The following is a 24,568-nucleotide window of genomic DNA, read 5'->3' on the forward strand; positions in this document are numbered from 1 at the left end:
CTAGTTAGGTTTTAGAAGGCTTCTGCAAGAGCAGCATAGCCTGAAATCCTGTAAATGGAAATTCCAACGATATGTGAAGAGGAATCTAAGGTATGCCACATTAATGCTGAGGCTCTGAAATTTCCTACAAACAAATGTAACCTTTGTCACAGTTGCATTTCTTTCCAGGAGAAGAATTTAGCTTTAAAAATGTATAGAAGATGCATTTAGTAACTCCCCTGCCACTTAATTTTTATAGACTTTTAATGTTCAGTTAAAAATCTTAATCAGATCTGGGAAAGCTAGGAGGATAAAGCACGCTTTTAGTAACAATCATCCATAAAGAAGAGGTAATGAGTGTCAAAACATTGTATACATTAGCATTCAAGCATTATATTATATTTATTGAGTATTACTTTACTTTATTACAGTTGGCAACTATAATTTTATTATGTTTCTAATATTCATTTATTAAGAAAACTTCATGTGTTGCTTTATACTGGTAGTATACTTTTACAGGATGAAAGTGAACTGAAAAACAACAGAAATTAAATGCAACTGCAAGATACTAGTCTGGAGGTCTCAGCAGTTTTTTATCACCACAAGGATAATTTGGTATACAATATAAAATATGTTATAAAAATACACCTTTTAACAGGAAAATAGTCACTTTCCGTTTATCTAGATTACAAACCAGTCAGAAAAATACCTGCACTCAAACAGCAGGCTTCTACTTATTCTGCCACTGAAGGAATTTTGGCAGGTCAATGGTGAGCAGAGTTAATAAAGAAATGTTAACCAAAAATATTGAAGATAAACATAGTCCAGCCAAACTTTCTCCTAAAGTACCGAAAGAAAAAATCCAAAGTCAAAAATGATTAAGCCCAACTTTGTTTCCAGAAAACTCAACACTAAACAGTTGTGAGAATCTTTTATAAATATTCACAATGCTGAAGTGCACATATTTAACTTAAATATCGTCTTGGACCAAGAATGGATTGTTGCAGTTATAGCAACATAATGATAACCAATATCATTTTCATTGAACCATTAAGGAAAATGAAAGCACATTTGAATTCTTATTTTCACAATGGAAGCACACTGGAAAATATTAATTTGGCTCTTCACAATGTTATGTTATGTAATTACAGGATTGTGTACATTTGGTGGATATCTGAAATACATTTTTACCCTTCTGACCTGTGATGGAATAGCACCCTACCTACAGCTTCAAGAGTTTTACTTTAGTGTACATTTACAAAGTATGGACCTAAAAGCACAAGTAAAAGTATATAAACTACAAAGGTATTTAAAATAAAACAAAGTGTGGGCTACATAAAAACATAAAAACAAATTAACTTTAAAATGTGATTAAATAATTGCATCAAGAGATGGGTCCTGCCATATGCATGCTGCTTGTGGGACAGGCTCTGACCCTCTGATCTTCAAGTGGATTAATCAGGTTTGAAAATTTCATGTTTTATTTTGCTTATCCTCTTTTGTCAATCAAAATAATATCTAGCAGCATTCACAAAGCATGGAAAATGAAACTGTGTGTACATATGTAAAAAAATGGAGATGTTATTGAAATTAAAGACACTAAAATGTAATGTTCATACATGACATAAAATACACACACCTGTGAATCATTAAGTTCAAGGCAAAATAATTGTGATTTTAAAATGACTGCTACATTTTGAACTCCATTTAGTTAAGCGCTTTTTTCTGGATGGTTAGCATTCATGGCATTTAGCATAGATTAAAATTATACATAAACTGACTGTTGACAGTAAAATGGCTAAAGAGATAAAAGAAAAAAAAATTTAAAACAGAACAAAAACAGCTCGTATAATTAATTAGGCAAGCTTCACTCTAAAATGGTCCATTCACGGATGAGTTGTACTTGATTTAAAAGACAAATTATTCCTAAATATGTTGTATTTTTTATTTTTCTAATATAGTGATTTTAATAATGGATCAGCACAGAGACCATAAAGATTTTGAATTCCAAGCTAATGTATTGCAATAGTAGTAAAGCACCAAATACCAGGTAATAAAAAAAAATAAAAATAAACATACATACATAAGTAAATAAATAAATATCCTTCGTCTTGTAAAGCTAGATCCAAGTGGAGTAAAAGAAAAGAAACCTTTCAGTTGATCCTTGAGAAAATAATCCTTCAGGGGTCTATAATCATTGGTCAGTTACTGTCCACTTCCATGCTGCTATTACTTTCAGGTAACTTTACACCAAGACAGCTATAAAGAACTGCTGGCAGGCAAGGGGTTAACATGGTCTGCGTCACCAACAAGTTAAAAAAGGGAAACTTTAATTACTGCAAGAGACCACGAAGACAGCAAGAAAAAGCCCCAAAGGCAGTAGGAATGGTCATGGACATGTCTATGTAGCACTGTATAGGTACTGTACGCCTACTGTACTCAACGGGAAAGGTACCACCAGTATGGATGAGAGAGAAATAGAAAAAGAAAAGCAACTTGGGCAGAATAATAAATCATTTGCCTAGCTCACAAGAGGGCTGGAGACCCAACAAGTACCAGCAATACTTGGTTTGTTATCTAAATGGAAAGTGAAACATAGAAGGACAAGAATGTTAATGGTCTCAAGGTTGCAATGTGTTGCTCTTACCTAGAAAAACTGCACATCTACTAAAGGGACACAAATACAGCCACCACTGCCCCCAGAAGAATTTGCCTCACTGCTTATGTTCTTTTCAGTCTGAAGTAAGGGAAAGAGTTTCGGGTGGGAGGAAGAAGCAATGGTACAAAGAAGGAAAGACAGGAGAAGTGAAAAAAGAGTGGTTTGGTGTAATTTTAATGTAGGCAAGTTGATGAGCAATGGAATTTATAACTTGTTTAGCCATACCCAAAATAGCCAACAACACTTCTTTCATTTCTGTTTGCTTCAGTACTTTGAACCTGTTGTAAAAACTCATTATTTCTGGGCTATATTTTTGTTTATGTGGTGATTCTCTGACAGTGTATTTTATGATTATATTTTATCATTGTTTTATTTATATCTTTGTGTTTCCATTTTGCATGCTGTTTTTTTAATGGTCATCACAATTTTTGCCCTTTGTTGTTGGTAATGCAGCATGCAGTACTGAAGGCCCCAAGTGCACGGCAAATTCAAAAGCAAATTCTGAGAATTTCTTTGGTTAGGAAAAAAATTCTAGTTAGACAACAAATTTTATGCAAATGTTTGTGATTTTGACAGTTACTTTTGAGTGAACTTCTCCCTGTCCCTGGTTATTCTATCCTGTTTTTCCCCACAGTTACTCTCATTTCCCTGTTCACCACATACTCAATCTGTTGCCCGAGGGCACTTGCTTTATTCCATGATCATAACATTGTTGTCTTGATGTTCGTCACTCCCTTGGAATTTTTTTGTTTTTTAGGTGACGTTTTTGTTTACTTTTTGCCTCTTTGAAATTTTTCTGGTTTCAAAGTGCTGGTATGAGGGTCTTGGTTCATCACATATCAGAGGACTGACTGTTTTTACTATGCATAATAGCATGATTTTCTAGAGATCCTATGCTCAGGGCTAGTTTTGCATTTGTACACAGAGAGGTAACCAAGGCAACTGTCTCAGTTCACTCTTTCATTTTTTAACAGAACCCGGGGGAACAAATGGTAGAATCACTGAGGAAGAGTATAAGAGCTCTGGATTCCCTCAGGTGTACTTTTCTCTTTCCTCATTTATTAACAGAAGTGTGACATCTAGTTTATGCCCTTGGAAAATCAACTTTGCTGCTTTGTCCTTTCACTGCCATCGTCAACTTACAGTGAAAGATTTACAGGACACTGGTGGTTAACCTCACACAAAAAGGTATCAAGGAAAAACTTGAAATTACCTCATTTCAGTTATGCTTCTCTGTAAGGGCATAAAAAAAATCTGATATTCTAAGATGATAAGCAGTTTGTTCACAATGTTCAGTGTGTCAAATACACTAACTAACAGATTGCTCTGGTTATGTAGATAAGAGAACTGAAATAGCAGCATAACTTAAAACTAAAAAATACAAAACCTCAACTAGCCTTTTCTTTTTTGAATCAAACCAAGAAAAAGACTTAAATAAACAATTAACCATTTAACCAATGTTCCTGGTGTGTTTGGTTCTGGTTTTCCAAACATTGTCCTTTGGCCACAGTACCTTTCTGTTTCACTTGTGCTAACATGTAATTCTGTGATGGAGTTGATAGATTCTGGTACTGGTAATCCTGTTTTCTCCCAGGCATTTGAAGTACCATTTCAAAACCAAGTAGATTAATTGGATCAATAAATAAGAGGTGTTAAATGCTACCATAGGACACATAGAAAAAAATGGAAAGAAATCATCCCTGTGTCTGTGTAATAAAAAACAGATTGACATTTCATTGACATTCTGTATTAAGCCATGCATTTTCCACCAGACTGATAACTGTTTAGTGGTAGTTGCTAACATGTGACTGATTCTGCAATACAGCATCTGACTCTCAGCTGCCCTCAACTGGAAGAAATTAGTTCTGAAAACAGTTTAATACATTTGTGTTTTCCACTAGGTAAATAAGGAGTGCATCAGGTCATTTACAGAATACTGCCGAGATACTTGAGACACTACAGCAAAACTGTTTTTCCAATTACTTTAAAAATAATGTATTAAAAATGTTCTGTTTGTTTTTTTTATACAATAAACCCATAAAGAACCATTGTGTTAAAATAATTTGAATTCAATTGTGTGGCATATTATCTAGAAATGTAAAAATCTAGCAGCAACTCCTACAGTAAATGAATGGCTATTAAAAATCAATTTTGTACCATGACAGACTGAGAACAGTTTATCTGTTTTGCATTCAAAGTGCAATAGCTAAACATTCTTTGATCATTTTTAAAAGCAGCACATGATGATAATCCCTTTCTGTGCCAAGTTTTAGGTTTATGGATTAGAAAATGATAATTGTAACTCAATATATATATAAATTTGCATATTTTTAGTTTTAAAACGTATTTTACTTTGTCATTTTATATAAATAACTGTTAATTTCATGAAACTATTTAATAAAATGTTGTCATTACTGAGAGCCAGTATATATCCTGGCAGAATAAAAAGACTGAGTCCTGAAGGGGGCATCACTGCATTGTAGGGCACATTTACACACTGTCATTCACACCAGGCAAAAGGAAAGCTGACAATCAACCTAACAGGCATACTTTGAACCCAGAGAACAACCGTTGTGGATATACAGTGCATCCGGAAAGTATTCACAGTGCATCACTTGTTCCACATTTTGTTATGTTACAGCCTTTTTCCAAAATGGATTAAATTCATTTTTTTCCTCAGAATTCTACACACAACACCCCATAATGACAACGTGAAAAATGTTTATTTGAGATTTTTGCAACTTTATTAAAAATAAAAAAACTGAGAAAGCACATGTATTCACAGCCTTTGCCATGAAGCTCAAAATTGAGCTCAAGTGCATCCTATTTCCCCTGATCATCCTTGAGATGTTTCTGCAGCTTAACTGGAGTCCACCTGTGATACATTCAGTTGATTGGACATGATTTGGAAAGGTACACACCTGTCTATATAAGGTCCCACAGCTGACAGTTCATGTCAGAGCACAAACGAAGCATGAAGGAAGGAAGGTTACAGATAAATTTCTGCTGCTTTGAAGGTCCCAATGAGCACAGTGGCCTCCATCATCCATAAGTGAAAGAAGTTCAAAACCACCAGGACTCTTCCTAGAGCTGGCCAACCATCTAAACTGAGCGATCGGGGGAGAAGGGCCTTAGTCAGGGAGGTGACCAAGAACTTGATGGTCACTCTGTCAGAGCTCTAGAGGTCCTCTGTGGAGAGACGAGAACCTTCCAGAAGGACAACCATCTCTGCAGCAATCCACCAATCAGGCCTGTATGGTTGAGTGGCCAGATGGAAGCCACTCCTTAGTAAAAGGCACATGGCAGCCCACCTGGAGTTTGCCAAAGGGCACCTGAAGAACTCTCAGACCATGAGAAATAAAATTCTCTGGTCTGATTAGACAAAGATTGAACTCTTTGGTGTGAATGCCAGGCGTCACGTTTGGAGGAAACCAGGCACCGCTCATCACCAGGCCAATACCATCACTACAGTGAAGCATGGTGGTGGCAGCATCATGCTGTGGGGATGTTTTTCAGTGGCAGGAACTGGGAGACTAGTCAGGATAAAGGGAAAGAAGACTGCAGCAATGTACAGAGACATCCTGGATGAAAACCTGCTCCAGAGTGCTCTTGACCTCAGACTCGGGCGACGGTTCATCTTTCAGCAGGACAACGACCCTAAGCACACAACCAAGATATCAAAGGAGTGGCTTCAGGACAACTCTGTGAATGTCCTTGAGTGGCCCAGCCAGAGCCTTGACTTGAATCCGATTGAACATCTCTGGAGAGATCTTAAAATGGCTGTGCACCAACACTTCCCATCCAAACTGATGGAGCTTGAGAGGTGCTGCAAAGAGGAATGGGCGAAACTGGCCAAGGATAGGTGTGCCAAGCATGTGGCATCATATTCAAAAAGACTTGAGGATGTAAGTGCTGCCAAAGGTGCATCGACAAAGTATTGAGCAAAGGCTGTGAATACTTATGTACATGTGATTTCTAAATTTTTTTATTTTTAATAAATTGGCAAAAACCTCAAGTAAACTTTTTTCACATTGTCATTATGGGGTGTTGTGTGTAGAATTCTGAGGAAAAAAATGAATTTAATCCATTTTGGAATAAGGCTGTAACATAACAAAATGTGGAAAAAGTGATGCGCTGTGAATACTTTCCGGATACACTGTATGATGCAAATGGACAAACTCCAAATAGACAAGGACCTACCTAGCATTTGAATTCAGAAGGTGTGAGGCAGCTGCAACAGGCACTGTACCCCAATGCCAACTCATATGATAAATAACAAACCTCAACATTTATTATTTCTGCTCAGGTGACTGTATTTGCCTAATATGCTTTAACAAACTGTTTTCTCATGTATATTGGTCAGTATAAATGGACTGAGAACTATAGACAGTATCAACACTTCACTGTAATCTTAATGCAGTGCCCTGCATGACTGTATCAAAGGCATATCCAATTTAAAATCGGACATTTTTTTCAAAACCCTATTTTGTAATATTTATTACATTTGCTGCCTGAAATAAAGATTGCAGTCATTGTGGGGCATTAAGTGAATTATTTAACTTGCCTGTAGGAATAGAATTTAATTTGTACATGTAAAGAAATTTCAAATGATGTTTGCAGTATAATGTTCTGTCATATTTTATAATTGTGATTGACTATAATAATAACAATAATGATACTTACCAGAAATGTAACTTATTCTGAAGGTAAAATAAAGCTTTCTGAAATTAGCTGATTAATTTATGGGGAGGGAGAAAAGATGTTAGAGTTTGGATCTCCTGTTGTAGGAAGGAAATATAATATTCAATTACTAACTGCAAAAGTAAAATATTGATGCAATTTTAAAGTTTTAAAGATGGCGTTATAACGATACAGGTGGCATATTATTTAACATGAGACACCCTAAATATTAAAACACAGTATCCATTATCAACAATGCTAAAATATGCAGAACATTTTCTCCAGCGCTTTCTGCCATATCCAGTTTTGACACGCACCGTCGCTCTAAAGCCCGGAGGACTGAAACAACATTCCTCCAATTAGAGCGATGGACTCGGAAGCCACGTTACTTGGAAATGAAAGAACCGCACTAGCTCACGTTAGAGTAGTCAAGTCGTCACAGATGACACACAATGCATCTCAAGGAGATGATGTGAATAGGAAAAATAAATATTCAAAAGTAATCGCAGCATTTCGAATATGAAAGGCTACGATACCTAAAGGAGGCTGGAAGGAAAATAACCAGCATTTCGGAGCATAGCAGCACATTTATTGATGGCCGTTCTGTTTGGGAAAATTTAATAGACTTTAACAAAAGCGTTCGGTATTGGCAGCAGACTCGGCTACATCGTGTTATTTAAAGAAACTAACGATGAATGAAAGAGTAAGCACCTGATAGGGTAGAGTGTCATTAACCTGTTATCACAATTGATGTCGACTTCTCTCTTTTTTAGTTCAAGTGGCTTCGAATTAGAAAGTATTGCGAAAGAGCATACACTAAGAGTAACAATTTCACATTTGTTTAGTTTTTACTCCGATTCTAGGAAATTTATATTTATTAAAGTGAAAGTTAAATACAGACTTATTTTCAATATTCCACTATTGGGTTGTGGAGGAAGAAGGGTATGCTGGCAATACTGAGCGCAGAGGAGGTGCCAAATTAGATAGAAGCCAGACTATAGAAGCATCCGCCCATTACCTCTACCCTATTGTTAAAATGCATCCTCCTCCTAAGATCTCGTCACTTTTATCTGTTCAACTTGGACTTTGCATGTAAAAGTCAAAATAGACACGAAGAAAATGCAACCGGGCTAAGATTCGACTTAAGGGTCCTTCCTGCGTTGTTTCCTGCCCCAATGATACCAGCGTAGACTCCAGTTCTGACAGCGCTGTCAGTGGACTAAGCGCGTTTACATGCCAACAAGTGGTTTGCGATGGACTAGACTAGTTGCAAGCTTTCACTCTAAACCTGTTGTTGTAATCTCCTTTACTTGAAACAGCATGTTCGAAAAAACAATAAACATGGTATTGTTATTGTATGGTGGTGATACGCGTTGATATTCTTGATAACAAAAGTGCCGGCCAATGAATATATATGTACGGATTGAGATCAGCCCGTGACCCTGTATTCGGATTCAGCGGGTTAGAAAATGGATGGATGGATGGATTGAGATCAGAGTGGCACTACAATCAGCGTCGCTTGGAAACATTGTAATAATGTTATTAAATAGCACAATTTGATCAGCGATCGAATTGATTCACAAAATTCTGGTCATTTTTAAAGACTTTTTTGGAGTGGTGACAGTGTTATCTTTACAATTTTATATAATATCTACGTATTAGTTTTTTATTCTTCAGAAAGTATTATTAAAACGTTTCTAAATTAATAAAAGAAGAAATACGTTAGTAAACGCTGCATTTACTTTAAATTAATTATACTGCTTCATATATTTAAGTGTGCACAGGTGATTACCAGTAAATGAGGTTATTACACCGATCTCATTAAATAAGGCAATACATATTCAAAATAAATGCGCATGCTGGTATTTACAAGGAATAGAGAGTAAAACACCACGTACAGAGCCGTCAAGTTTTTTTCGACAAACGTGTATTCATTGAGGTCTGTTAAAAGTGCAATCACTTCGGGGACTGGTATCAGAAATGCGAGTCGTTCTAAACAATTTTAGGCTTGTTGATCCCTAACTTGAAAATAAAGTCTTAATGCTATTGCTCACGATAATAATCATGCGGTTGAAACTTGTACCAGACTGCCATTTTTTTTAAATGCACATGCCTTGTAGTTAATGCCACTGCAGTTATTTTCTTCTCGGAAGGCGCATTTGGCACAGATCTACTAAGGTAATAAAGAAAAACTCGAAAGCACCGTGTCATCTGACAAAAAGCGTTTAGCCTAAGTTGCCAGTACATTAGCCGGGCTGCCTGTATGGAGCGCCTTGCGCCTAGTCTCAAGCTGACTTCATTCTCCCCTCTTCCACAGACCAGATCCGATCTCACCGCGACACCTGTCATTATCATAATTCCGACAGACTGGTGCCGCTTTTATAAGGCGATCGTGTGCCAACATTTCCTGTGTTTCACATCGGGAGTGAGCTGACCAATGAGGCACGTCCGTTGGAAAAGAGGGCGGGATTTCATTATGAGGTCACAATGGGACTGAACTGAGGGCGAAGCGAGCGGAGCTCTCAGCGTCGGATTTGCAGAGAAAGAAAGAGAGAGAGAGAGAGAGAGACGTGGGGGGGCGAGAGAAACTGTGAGCGATAAACATGAGAAGCAGACAGTTCAGATGCGTGACAGGAGAGCTTTTCTTTTACCAGGTTCAGTAAAGTAACTACAGACCCAAATTTCAGGATCTACTGATTTGATTTCCTTAAGGGGGGAGAGTGCGCATTAACTGGCGGACAGCGGAGTCCCACAACACCAACCAGGAGGATTTCATTTTTAAGGATTGCTTTTTTGGTGTGTTTGGTTTGGGTTTGGTTTTTGGGAAGATATCGGAATACCTGACTGAAAAAAAAACAAATATACCTGGAAACTTTTATTTGTGTCTGAGTGTATCTGTCTACGAGGTTACAGTACTGGAAGAAACTTTGACGTTTTGCAGAGTAAATCATGCTCTGCGTTTTCAGAGTGGGATAGCCCTATTTTTAATATATTTTTACTCTTCACTGACAGGAGACCCCAAAAGTTTCAAGGAGCTGATTGTCTTGCTGGATTTCCTGTTTTATTATTGATTTTATAATTTTTGGTATCTGCATATTGAATAATCACTGTGTTTGTTGTTGTTACTTTACTCGGATACAAATAGCCTCCTCAAAGATGTACCTTGGTGTGAAATGCGTGCTGATCACTCAACTTGTGATCCTGGTTGCAAAAAATAGCAGAGCCTTAGTATGTCTGCGCTGTGATGAATCGAAATGCGAGGAGCCCAAGAACTGCCCTGGCAGCGTAGTTCTGGGAATATGTGGCTGCTGCTCTGTCTGTGCTAAACAGAAGAATGAGAGCTGCGGAGGAGTATACGGGCTGCACGGCACTTGCGACCGGGGTCTTCGCTGTGTCATCAGACCCCCTCTGAATGGCGATTCCATCACAGAATACGAAGTTGGGGTTTGTGAAGGTACGGCGTTACTGTGCTGCTTGATGAAGCATGTCGTTATGCATAAACAATGAAACGTGTGCAAATCAGATAAGATCAATGTACAGTATTATCATTCATTTACTTCACTGGCCAAGTTGCTAGCCACATTAATCACGTTACACAAAAAGCCAGAATATGTTTCTTGACACTCGGAAAACATACAGTAAGAGATTACATGCTTATCGCGTGCTCCTTTTTGCTTTTCTTTCTGTTTCTTTGAAATGTGCAGGTGAGACGGCAACTGATGCAAACCTAGATGCGTCGTAGATGGCGTACCATTGAGGTGTGCTTGTAAGTCGCCGTTTCATATTAGTTCAAACACACCGGCTTTTGTTACTGTTTAGTTTGAGGTTTGCACCACTTTCAGGTTATAGTACAGGGTGGGCGTTTTCGTGCGAATTATTCACGTTGTGATGAGTCGAGTTTGTGCATATCTACATTTTGCTTTTCATACAGTGTACCACAATCTCGTATATTTTACTTTCAGTCCCAAGGACATCATCAGTGATTGTCTAAATCTAGCGATTCCCACTAAATATAATGATCACTATCTCATATAGCTAATGCATCAATAGGCAAGGTGTCCCTATCTGCATGGACCATCTGTATAGCGAGGGTCTAAAGGATCCCTGATTGTTACTTAGGAGTCAAAATAACAATGCACACACCATCCATGGTACTATTACATCAAAAAGCTTCTGTGACAAATGACAATTTCGGAACTCAAAATTAACTGAATATGCCCTGTCATTACTTGAGACAGCAGTTCGCGCACGCGGCAAGGAAAAATAAGTCATTCTACAATTGGAAAGTATTTAGGATTTAGCACCCGCTATTCGTTTTGACCAGCCTCGTCAGGATCGTTTTCTTATGTTTAAGGGCTTCTCGTAAGAATCTTATTTTTTTTTTTTTTGCTCTATTTCCGTCGCCTTTGTGGCGTGTTTTTCACGGTACTCAAGTTTAAAAACAGGCACAAACACAAAGGTGAGACCTACTCAGTTCCCCGCATGCTGCGCACCAAACGTGTCTTTCAATTCATTCTGGTGCCCGACAGGCGGTGCCCCTGAGTTGCAATAATCAAATCAAAATGATGAGGCGCATTCGTGATTCCTATCTCGGGAACGTCACAAAAGAACGTGTCACACTGAGTAAAGCTGATTTGTGTATTGGGTTTTAAAGGCACCTCTTTTCCGATGATCTATCTATCTATCTATCTATCTATCTATCTATCTATCTATCTATCTATCTATCTATCTATCTATCTATCTATCTATCTATCTATCTATCTATCTATCCTCATGTTGCCTTCAAATCCACTGCTATGAATGCCTCAGGGCCATAAGCAATTATGCAGACTTCACTTGGGCTGACTTCTGTTTTTATAATAAGGACAGCATACTAGTATACTGTCTATCTCCATTTTAATGTTAATGATGTTGCTTTTTAAATGACCCATAAATGAACTGGATGTGCAAATTTATGATTCAGATTAGAATACTCTATGAAGTTTTTAGAGGTGATTTTGTTTTTAGTTGGAGGGTTCCCCTAATTTTTTGTCAACATTAACCAATGCAAAAGAGCAAAAGAATGTGTGCGCAGTTTAATTCTTTCAAGGATGAATATAAAAAATACACTGTGAGTATGTTATTCGAAAGTTAGTACATTTGGTGTATATTCCTTTCCAACTTGTAACTTTGTATTTTTAGAGAAAAACTTTTAAACTCTGTTCTTTCTATTTTCTATGTAACATAATAACTAAAGCATCCATTCATTTGTAAACCTGCATAATCCACTGCTGAGTTGCTCAGACCTGGCTACATCAGGTGCAAGGCAAGAATTAACACTGGGTGGAGTGTTAGTCTTTTGCAGAGCATACGCGTACGCACTCACACGCAGGTGCATATGAGGTTATAAAGTAATGTAAAATGTATATGTTTTGAAATGTGTTTGGAAAACCAAAGTATCCCAAGGAAAAATAATCTAAAATGGGGGAATAACTACACATTCTAATTCTTAATAATTAATATATATATATATATTTTTTTACCTACTTTCCCACTGCACGGTCATGAAGTGACTATCCCAGCAACACTGGGTACAGGACAGGAAATTGCTGTTGCACCAGTCCTTCTCAGAGTAAACAGAGTTACACTGAGCCAATTTAGACTTGCTTGTTCTACTAACATCCACATCTTTGGGCTGTAGTGATAAATCGCTGGGTACACACACCTGCACCACCTCATACTAGTCCAGTTTACAATTACTATTTATCCAAACATGCATCAAGAGAATAAACCACATAGACATGGGGAGAACATGGATTTTACACACATGCCTTTTAAAAAGGCCATGATTCAAACCCAGGACTCTAGAGTTGTTGGGCAACATTACCACTGCATCACCCTCCCTGTTCCTAATAATGTTTAGGTAGTTTTTAATGTATTCTAGTATCATAAATGCACACAAAGACAAACTTTCTGAAAGCCTGTATCATATTTGTGATATATACAAAAAGTATAGTCCAGAATTATGTGTTTGGAGTTTCAAGGTCATTAACTGGTTCTCAACACTGGGACACATTTTTTGACCTTAATTCTTAATCATAGATTTCTATAATTTCCATTAATAGAAAAATCTTCATGTAATGGAAAACTGATGTCATCAGCCAAAACATGCAGTGGCATTCTCTAGGGCTAGTTATTGCAAAAGGAATTTAACTAACATTTTACTTTGAACATTTACTTGTATGAAGCAGAACACAAAAATAGATTTGTATATATTTGTTTTGTTTTGGATAACTATATGATTTGAAGTCAGTAGTACTTTATTGCATTGCTTTACTTATTTGTTTAATAATAATAATAATACATTTTATTTATATAGCTCCTTTCCCATGCTCAAGGCACTTCACAGAGTTTAAGAAAGAACAGCAGGGTATACAGTATATAGCATTGTACTAAACCATCCATCCATCCATCCATCCATTATCCAACCCGCCATATCCTAACTACAGGGTCACAGGGGTCTGCTGGAGCCAATCCCAGTCAACACAGGGTGCAAGGCAGGAAACAAACCCCGAGGAGGGCGTCAGTCCACCGCAGATTGTACTAAACCAGATAAATAAATAAAGAAGAGTAAGATAGTAGTGTTTAGAAGTCTTCTGTTTTAAGAAGACATGTTACATACTTCTTTTAGGAAAACTTAGAAGTGTGGTTTGTTTATTATTTAAAAAGTCCACCATATAAATTGACTTGTATCTATTAAATAATCAATTTTCTTTGTTAATTTTATTATAATATTTACCTACAGTATTACTAAAGGGTGACTTTACTCAGACTTTCCTCCTGAAACTGAAATAGTAGTGGTTTTGAAAAAGACTTACTTTGTCTTAAGGTCCTGTCACATTAAACAACTTTTCTAGTAGTTTTCAATTGTAGACTTTATTTATATATAATCTTTTCTAATTGGTGGTAGTCGCAATGCACTCCAGTGATTGTCAGTTGCATAGTGTGACATACTCAGTGACTTGGTCCAACTAGGCTGCAACTCGCCCCTCAAGATGTAAGGGAGGGCTGTGTGTGCATTAGAGCTGACAAAGAATGAGTGCTCAACAGAACGTACAATCCATAGATTGCAGTGGCAAGGAATAAGAATTGTGTTTGTATTGGGCTTCACAAACAGAAGAGAGGCTCGTCTTTCTGATGTCTCGTGTTTTGCCTACCACTACAGAATGGAAAAAAGAAAACAAAATAGGACCAAGGTTGTGGCTGAACTTGCTGTACCTGTAGGACCTTCATGCGGCACTGACTCCCTTAGGCTGTCATGTTATTGGCTATCACATAGAGTGGCAAGGTTGTAATAATTTGGATGTGTGTAAGTGTGCTGGAAAGTCATTACGTAGTTGGGTAATTTGATATCTCCAGTAATTTCTAGTCATTTACATCAACATACTCAAAATGACTAGATCAGCAGCTGCAGACTTCAAGTCTGACATACCTGCTGAAAAGAAGTCATGCATTGCGACATCGACTTTCACTAATCCAATTTATAATTTTAGCAACATCAATACTAGCCTAGTGTGAACTTATGTACTGTGTAAGTTTATTATCCAAATAAAACTCCATTGGAATAAAATATTTTGGAATGCATTCTAATATATACAGTATTATAGTTAATGTTAAATTCTACACTTGTTTTACACTTTGTGTTTAACTGGACAGTTTTTTTTTGGATACATTTGGTCTGTCCATGTTAGTTTGGCCTGCAATTTTCCATAGTGACGAATCTGAAAAATACAAAGTTTAATGTTTGCAACTTGGTGGATTAATTGTTGTTGTATTTAATTTGCAGCCAAAAGTTTTGATTTTTGATTTGATAGCGCTTCCCGGGTCCTCCCTGTATGGAGTTTGCATGTTCTCCCCGTGTCTGCGCACGTTTCCTCCGGGTGTTCTGGTTTCCTCCCACAGTCCAAAGACATGATTCTAAATTGTCCCTAGTGTGAGGGCGTGTGAGTGTGTGCGCACCCTGCGGTGGGCTGGCGCCCTGCCCCGTGTTTGTTTCCTGCCTTGTGCCCTGTGTTGGCTGGGATTGGCTCCAGCAGACCCCTGTGACCCTGTAGTTAGGATATAGCGGGTTGGATAATGGATGGATGGATGGATGTATTTGATTTAATATACTTTGTTAATCCCCAAGGGGATATAAAACAGGTTCCAGCCAGGGATACTGTCATTTTTAAAGTAGTATGGGGTCAATATATTATAGTTTAGACTGTCTGGGACCCCCATGACTGTTGTGAAAGGTGTCAAACTATATAAATCAACCTTTTAACGGTATAAGTTTCATTTTGTTATCCATACAGAACCTCAATCATAGCTTCTAATTGTTTTATTTTATAAAACTACATAATATTCCTAAAACCACTAAATCCAATGTTCACAGGTTTCCAGAGCTTGTCTGAGAAGTATTGGTTGTAGGGGAGGAACCAGCCCAGGACTTGATGCCAGTCCTTTACTGAAAACCTGTTGTTTTATTTTGGCATTTATTTTCTGGGAAGAGAGCTAACTAGAAAGGGAACCTATCCAATTTCCCGAATTATCTATCTTTATAATCTTTTTGAGCAGTGGTGAGCAATGTCGGTCCTGAAGAGTTGAAGTAGCTGCAGGTCTATTTTTGATCCAACCCAGTTGTTTAATTAGAAACCAATCCTTCCCAATAACAGATCTTATTTACTTTCATAGCTTGTTAGTGTTTTTAACTCTGCTATGTCAGGTCATTCTTATAATGTAGATTTTTTTCCTTTTCAAGGATATCATTCAAGTAATTTGAAACATTAAATGAATAATTCTCAGTCCTTCACGTTTTTCTCTACTGTTTTCTTCCAGATAATTGTTTTAACCAGATAGTTCACGATGAATCTACATAGGAGTAAATTGAAAAATGTTAGATGGAGAACTGCTGGTTCCTTTGTCATTTGCATTTTGTTGCTAATAAGAAGGACTTCTAAACAGTGAATACTATTAAGGGTGGGTAATGTTAACAAATAGGTCAACTAAAATGAGGCATTAAAATGTTGCTAGATCAATAAGTGCTTCATCAGCAATAATTGATTTCTTAATCGAAATTGGGTTGGAGTAGAAACCTGCACCACTGCAGCTCTCCAGGAGCAACATTGCTCACCCATTTTTTCAGTGTAATTACATTTATGGTGCACATCCACTCAGGAATGGTGGGGCTACACCTTGAAGTGGATGCAAGGTCTTCTGTCCCCTGGCTCATCCTTTTCATTGTCTCTACAGCTTTTGTTAGTGGGGCATCCTTTTCTGTGTTATTGAACTGCAGTTATTAATCTGTGGAGCTCATTTTGCTTATAAAATATCTAAAATAGCAATTTTCAATCTGTTACAGCAGTTAATTGAGCATAAAACAAGGCTTTTAAGTCCGTCCTGTCATTCTGTCCAGGATTAATGTCTGATTTGGCTTCAGATCCCTGAAACATTTAATTGGATAGAGTGGACTCAGAAAACTGATGAATGGACAAAGAGAGGGGTGATCAAAAGGTTTTTGGCCTGCTTTGTTATGAGAATCACCAGTAAAGCCATCCATCCATCCATCTTCCCAACATTCTCATCCAGGGGAGGGTTGTGGGGCAGCTGGAGTCTGCCCCAGCAGTTATCTAGCTTTGGTCAGACAAAACACCTAGACAGGACCAGTCTGTTACAGGATGAAAACACATGCACGCACACACACATGCTAGAGCCAATTTAGCAGCAACATTTCATGTAACCTAAATATCTTTGGACTGTTGGAGGAAACTGGAACACTCGGAGGAAATCAGAACATGCAGGTTCTAATTTGGGAGCACAAGGGCATGGTCTAATTAATGTGGAGCTGCTGTGCTGCCACTGTGCTACCATGCACACATACCAGTAAAACCAAACACGTTTTTTTATACATAATAATCCCTGTGCACACTGGTACATTTTTAACCATGATTACAAAGAATTTAAGAAAAAAAAAAAAACATTTTGGCTTGCTTCTGTAACTATTCTTCTGTAGCTGAGCTTACATCTTCATTGACAATGCATGTCCTATAGGGTTCATATTTGAGGACAGGTAGTAGGTATGTTGGACCAGGTCTGAAAAATAATGTGAGTCTAGCATCTCTTTCAAAACACAGCTTTCAGTGAAGCCTTTACTAAGCATGCAGTGAGACTGGGGAAACTATGAAGTGGATGGAGAACTGGTGACAGTGTTGCTCTTTACTTTTCCCTTACCAAAGGAAACCAGCATAGTATTGGTCAGTCATATGGGACTTTAAAGGCATAATAATATTATATAAATTGTATATGTACTATTCTGAGGATATTGACTTGGATTTTGAATGTCTTTGGTGTTAGAGAATCATCATTTTTCAATTGTTTTTTTGGTTTCTGGGCAACAGCGTTGTGTCCAAATTTCACCCCCTGGTTATGAAATACTTCTTAAATTCCTTCCAGTCCTAATGTCTTATTTTGAAGTTTTCCTTGTCACATCAGATGCAATGATTCTTCTTTTAGGAGTTAAAATTCTCGGCATTCGATTTGCACAAGCTTTGCTTATGCTAAATTGTTCAAGAAGAATGCATTCAACTCACTTGCTCAATAGTCATAATATCTTCTTCTGTCAATGTCGATGGCCATCCTAAATCATCTTTGAAAACATTCCTTCCACAAGAAAATTCTGCATCCCCTAAGTTGACTTTGGGATTGTTGACTAGACAATAGTGAATCTCAGTGGCATTTTGTTCTTTAATGCCCAAGTAATTCAGTACTTGCACAGTACTTGCTGTTATAATTTTTGGCATTAGTGTAGATTTGGTTCTGAAACAAGAAACATACAACGTAAACCACAAAAGTGAGAAATGTATAAATCACATATTTTGGTACAGAGACATTAATCTAAGGTGTTAAACAGCACCTTACAATACAATACAGCTTTCAGTTTTCAGTTTGATCATTTCTTGTATGTCCCTGTATAATTGCATAAAATATTCTGAAGTGCTGAAAGACGTAATACATATGAATTCTGCACAGTAAGATGTAATACATATTAATACTGTACAGTATACTCAGATGAATGATGTTTTCTGTAATAAATTTGAATTGATTAAAGCTAGGAAGATGACATTTTAGAATAGGATCTACTTCTATTGTGCCTGTTACTCACTTACAGCTATGTAAAAGGACCTGTTACGATGCATTTACTTGGTCTTGATAGGACACAGCACAGATAAACTGGTCTTATTAAGACCAGGTAAATCTTTTGTTCAGGATTAGTTTAGTACATAACATGTTATCTTAATGTTTATAGGCTTTTAATTCATGAATTGATGGTCCAACTAGTGGATGTTATTTTCACAACTATGTTTTTGATTAGAGGATGGTATGGTGATACTATAATTAGTGTGGCTGTCTCTCACTTTGGGTAAAATATTCAGCTCTTTTACTGTATGTTTTTTAGGCTTTGCACATTTTTTATTGTTTGAGTGGGTGTTTTTCAGGTACTCTTTATGGAATTGGTCCAGTATATGGCAGTGTGGCTGTGTGCACCCAGCAATTGATTGGCATCCCGGTCACATATAGTTCTTACCCTGTGCAGTGCTACCATAATGGGCCGTGTCTTCTTACAGTCTGCTAATTAAAAATGGATTATAGGTCTTTGTGGTTAAAAATGGGAGATGTCAAAGCTACTTCTTTATGTTCTTTATTTTTTTAGGCAAGGTTTAACAATGTTGAACTTGAAGGGCTGCACTAGCTGCATGTTTTTGTTCCCACCAATTTGTATCCAATTTGTTCTGTTAATGGAAAGTATAGTTTAATTACATAGCTATCTTGTCTGTTTTGTTTGCAATTTGAGGATATGAAAAAAAAACAACAAAAAAAAAAAAAACAACCAATTTTACTTGCTTATTGTAATTATGTTGTGCCTTAATCTTTGCTTTTTTTTAAGGAAACAAAAATGTTTGGATTTTGTTTAAGCAGTTGATATTGGTTCATGAAACATTTGGTTATTTTTCAGAAAAGTCAAATACCCATGTTTAGGAATTTCTAACATGGCAAACTATGGCAGCAAGAAGCTACCCAATTAAAGATACCGTCATTTATAGCAAGAACTGCATGCCCTACACTTGGGGACTTCATTTTTCTCTATAGTCTAAAGATACACTTTTAATTTAAAAGAGAAGTTAGATTTCCTGTCTGAAGGTAAACTCTTCCTTTGAGTTCATTGTTGCTATTGTCCTCCCTTTCTTCAAAAGGGATTTAGAAGCCAGGAGTCTCCTTTTAATATTTTAGATTAGAATTTAAATAAAATCTTGTATAAAACTTTCCATACTGTTCAGCTCAATTGTTAACACTGCAACCTTATGGACTGAAAATCCTAACTTTGTACTCGCTGTCAAAATGGTGTTTCCACATTATTTGCCTGGGTTTTACTCCATGTACTTTACTTTTCGTTCATACTCCTTTCATACCTTCTATTACAACTACAAAGGCATTTTGCATTTGTGTTTATGTATTTTCTTGCATTTAAATTATGGACAGGTTTAGTGGCCTGTTCACAGTCTCTTGCACAGTGAATTGGCAACGATCTGAATTATATTCCAGTGTTTTAACCACTAGATAACACTGCCTACCTGTTGCCACATTATAAATCCACTCTGCCTCTCTTTCCAGGTCTTCACACAAAAAATTGCTAACTTAGCATCTTCTTAAAATACATCTTTTTCTTACAATGCATGGTTTTGGCCAACTGTGTGTACACCCTAAGGTCATGCACCATAGGTAACTGCCATGGGTAAACCAACATGGCCAGATCCCTTTATCTTTGGGAGTTCAGCTCTCATTTCTTTACATGCACTCATCATTGAAACGTTTCTGAACAGAAAGTGTAATAACAAACACTACTGATGCCATTGCCATTGTTTTGCAATTTTTCACTTTTAGGACTGTGCCACTTCACAGTTGTCACAACTGTGACAAAAAGGAGCCTATGAATGAAATCATTTTTTAATGTAAGCTGCATAACAAATCTGAAAACATATTGTAGTAAATAATGTGGTGTTAAAGTTACCAGGATACTTTTTCATATTGATTGTACAAAAAAAAAAAAATCATGGCTGTTCTTTGACATGCAGCCTAATATTGTTCTCCAAAATGAACCTTTGAATAGAGTCCCCAACATTATTGGCTCAGACACAGTTGCCTGAGGCAGCAGATATTCAGTTCATTCAGTTTCTTTATCAGTGTCTCATGCCTGCCTTTAGCTGAATTTCTTATAATTAGACTACTTGCTTCTACTTTCGTTCTGCCACGTACGAATATTCAAGAGCATATGCTTCACATGTGTGCCTTATGTATAAAGCAATGAACACCTAAATTTTAAAATTATTTTTAATATTTTTAAAATAGTCTTTTTTGTGTATGGCCAATAGATATTATCTGCTAATGTATACAGTAGTTTATATTGTTATTTGAACTCTTGTCATTGTCATCTGGCCAAAAAAAAAAAATACAATCTGCTCAAACTTTGTGTTGATATATGTAAACACTATGCTAAATGTTTCATTCTGCACATCTTAAATATAAATTCTTCCATGCCTTTCTTAACCTGCTTTCTCAAACATGGAGTCAAATAGCAGCTGGACCTGACCCAACAACATCAGGGACAAAATAGAAACCGTCCTTGGGTAGGCCGTCACTTTATTATATTACACTCATGCAAAAATCCATTCTCAATTGTCCATCCATATTTCCTTACGTGAATCCATTTATTTTATTTCAGGTTTGCAGGGAGTAGAGCTTTCCCTAATCAACATCAACCGCAGAGTAGGAGTCAGCTTTGATGGGTTGCTAGTCCTTTCCTATTGTTCAAGCTAACATGCCCGACTGTATGCTGTGAGAAAAGAATCCACACAAAATCTGCAAAAAGAACTATGGGCTTCAAACTGTGAGACAGCAGTGCTAAATGCTAACCTACCATGCCACCTTATTAAACAATCGTATTGTTCAGTTAATGTCAGATATCACTCAATTAATGTCTGAAAGTTGGAAAGTGGCCTTTGATTAGGATACTGGTATAAATTAAATTGTACAGGTGTCTATATACAGTACAGGCCAAACGTTTGGACACACCTCCTCATTCAATGTGTTTTCTTTATTTTCATGACCATTTACAGCACTCCATCACTCTCCTTCTTGGTCAAATAGCCCTTACACAGCCTGGAGCTGTGTTTGGGGTCATTGTCCTGTTGAAAAATAAATGATCGTCCAACTAACCTGACTTCTGCACAACACAACTGCTGGTCCCAACCCCATTGATAAAGCAAGAAATTCCACTAAATAACCCTGATAAGGCACACCTGTGAAGTGAAAACCATTTCAGGTGACTACCTGTTGAAGCTCATCGAGAGAATGCCAAGAGTGTGCAAAGCAGTAATCGGAGCAAAGGGTGGCTATTTTGAAGAAACTAGAATATAAAATATGTTTTCAGTTATTTCACCTTTTTTTGTTAAGTACATAACGCCACATGTGTTCATTCATAGTTTTGATGCCTTCAGTGAGAATCTACCATGGTCATGAAAATAAACATTGAATGAGGAGGTGTGTCCAATCTTTTGGCCTGTACTGTATATTTTCTTACAATTGGACCAACAGCTGTAATCTTATTGCAAGACTACAATATATGTTTTCTTTAACTCAACAAAAAAGTCCTGTCTGAGTGTTTCCTCCACCAGGTTATTGAAAACATAACATATTGTTATAGTATACAGAGTACTACTGATTGTAGTCATTCAAAATACATAGGCTAGCAAAAAATTCCTACATTAAACATGCCCATTTTCAATTGCTAATCAACCTTTCTGAAGAGACTTGAACATTCTCATCCTATTCATGATTTAACTATGAATACACCTTTTTTTGTTGATAGCTCTCATATGCCTTAAGGTGAAGGTTATCTGCAGGTAACTCAAGTAACCGTGAAAATGAAAACAAAAACAAATGGCATTAATGAGTATGTTTCCTGACGCCTCTTTGCAATGCATTGCATTGTGGTGCCTAAGATAGTGGACCTGAAACCATAAAGTTGCTAGTTAATTTCCCACCTTTTTGTGCACTGTTTCACTCAGACAAGTCACTTGTCCCACCTACCCTTCATTTACACTATAAAAAAACAAAGAGCGATGATGTACCATGAGCTTTTACATTCCCTTGGGTAAAGGTGTCATGGAAATATATAGTCATAATAACCCAGTTTTTAATTTTGGAAAATTGAATTCCTATCACAAGATTAGCGCATTGGCACATGTGCTGCTTCAGAGATTAAAGTTAATACTTTCCACAAATCCTGAAAGAAATTCTCATAGGCTGACAACTTTTATCTGTTGTCATATTGTTTGCTTAATCATCTATGCTTTTTAACACCAACCTTCCTCTGTTTTGCAAATGAAATTACACCTTGGTCACATCACTCAAGGTTTCCGTGCTCAGGTTGCTTAAAATCATTTTAACTTATTCTTTCTCAAAATATCTTTAACATTCTCATGCCCTCATAATCCATTTCAAGTTTGCAGTGGACCAATGCCCATCTTGGCAGTGTAAAGGCAGACAGTAGCAACCAACACAGAATCCTGAAAGCTCGGATTCCCATCGGGTCAGTTTAGAGGTACCAAACAACATAACATGCATGTTTTGGGGAAATGGGAGGAAAAGCAGAGTATCGAAAACAAATGCAGACATGAGGGGGATATACTGTACAAATGGATCTCTTACAACAACCAAGGGGATTGTGTGGGATTTCAAACACAGGATAATGGGTCATTGAGACAGAAGTGTGACTTCAAATGTAATTCTGCCATGCACACTTATCCAAGGGTCATCTGGTTATACAGACCGTTAACAATTCTAGACTGTTTAATCTTTATATTCATTCACTTTTCTGATGCCACTCTGAAATAATGACTCTATCAAATTTTGTTGTACATGTAACAAAACATTTGTTTCAGTTTGAAAATTCGCTCATTAGTACCCCTGGCAAAACACTGCTCCCAAACTACAAATCAGCAGGGTGCAAAGATGCAAAGAAGGCCATCGCATCACAAAGACCAATAGGAGACTTCCCATCTCCCCCTTGATAGGACAGTTTAAAAGCTGCAAACAACACTCTTCTGTATATACGATATCAGACACAACTCTGTGTCTCACCTCCACAATTTTCCACCTGCACCACCAGAATGGTTATAATATCACATTTCTTTTTTTAGAGGATATGTAGATTCTTTGATAAAAAAGACAATTAAGCCACTGTTTGTGTAATGAAGACAAATTTGGTCAGATATGGTAAGAACATAACTTACCATTTCTATTTAAACCAAATCATGGGGTCATGGGGCTATCTCAGCAACATCTCCTGCAGTGGTGCTCAATATTTTTTATTGAGCCCTATACCTCTAGTTGTCAACAAGTTAAATGGGCTGTATAATAAGAAAATAAGAAATCAAAATGATTCCTTGATGTGTACACTAAATCTTAACATTTGTATAAGACTAGATTTAAATGTTTACCTGGTGATATCATCAATATTTGTTTAATAATTTTTTGGAATCAAATCTTTATAAAATAACACTATGAAGAAGAGCTCATAGCAAAGAAAAACTAGAACACCTGTTTGGAGTTAGTAAGACCATAATCAAATCCCCAGCACTATTTGATTAAATTAATAACAATACTTGGTAATTTTTTTTAAAAAAGCTTTCCAAAAATATTGTTAACTGCTCACAAATAACAAATGCCAAATGGAAACAGATGAATGACAGCACAATGAATTCCGATTTCAGATTACTGTCTGTGAGCCCATTTTAAAATTAAATGAGTTAATTTAGTAAATACCTAATTATTAAACTCTGAATGAGTCAATTGACGGTTTTGCACTAGATATTCCAAAGCTGAAGGCTGGAAAAGGTTGGCCATAGGAACCTAATAGCACCTTTCAAACAGCTGAGCAACCACTGCATATTCTACAAAAAACTCACATAATTTCAAGTTGTTTGTAATCATGACATTTGAAATTTTTGTCCGACTTAAGGCACTCTTGAAACATGATGTAATAAATGTGTAAGAAGATTATAAAGCTTTATATAGTGTTAAATATCCTCTAAACATAAATCTACAGAGGAATAACCAGTACAAATAATTAATGACTGCATGTCAGCAACATCTGGGAGCCTGTGTGGCCCAAAT

The 24,568-nt window shown here is 36.9% G+C and overlaps 1 protein-coding gene across 2 annotated transcripts in view; it reads left to right on the forward strand.

Annotated features, from left to right (window-relative positions):
* Window positions 1–9,845: 9,845 nt before the first annotated feature.
* Window positions 9,846–24,568, forward strand: part of crim1 (cysteine rich transmembrane BMP regulator 1 (chordin-like)) — an 852,254-nt gene continuing 837,531 nt past the window's right edge. The window contains exon 1 of one of the 2 annotated variants that reach the window (XM_039748389.1): window positions 9,846–10,772. In XM_039748389.1, coding sequence (XP_039604323.1) covers window positions 10,475–10,772 — 298 coding nt within the window. In that variant the 5' untranslated portion in view covers window positions 9,846–10,474. The remainder of the gene's footprint in view (window positions 10,773–24,568) is intronic. The other variant, XM_039748388.1, reaches the window with a different exon arrangement.

Source organism: Polypterus senegalus, chromosome 3, assembly GCF_016835505.1.
Source record: "Polypterus senegalus isolate Bchr_013 chromosome 3, ASM1683550v1, whole genome shotgun sequence".
NCBI classification, from domain to species: Eukaryota; Metazoa; Chordata; class Cladistia; order Polypteriformes; family Polypteridae; genus Polypterus; species Polypterus senegalus.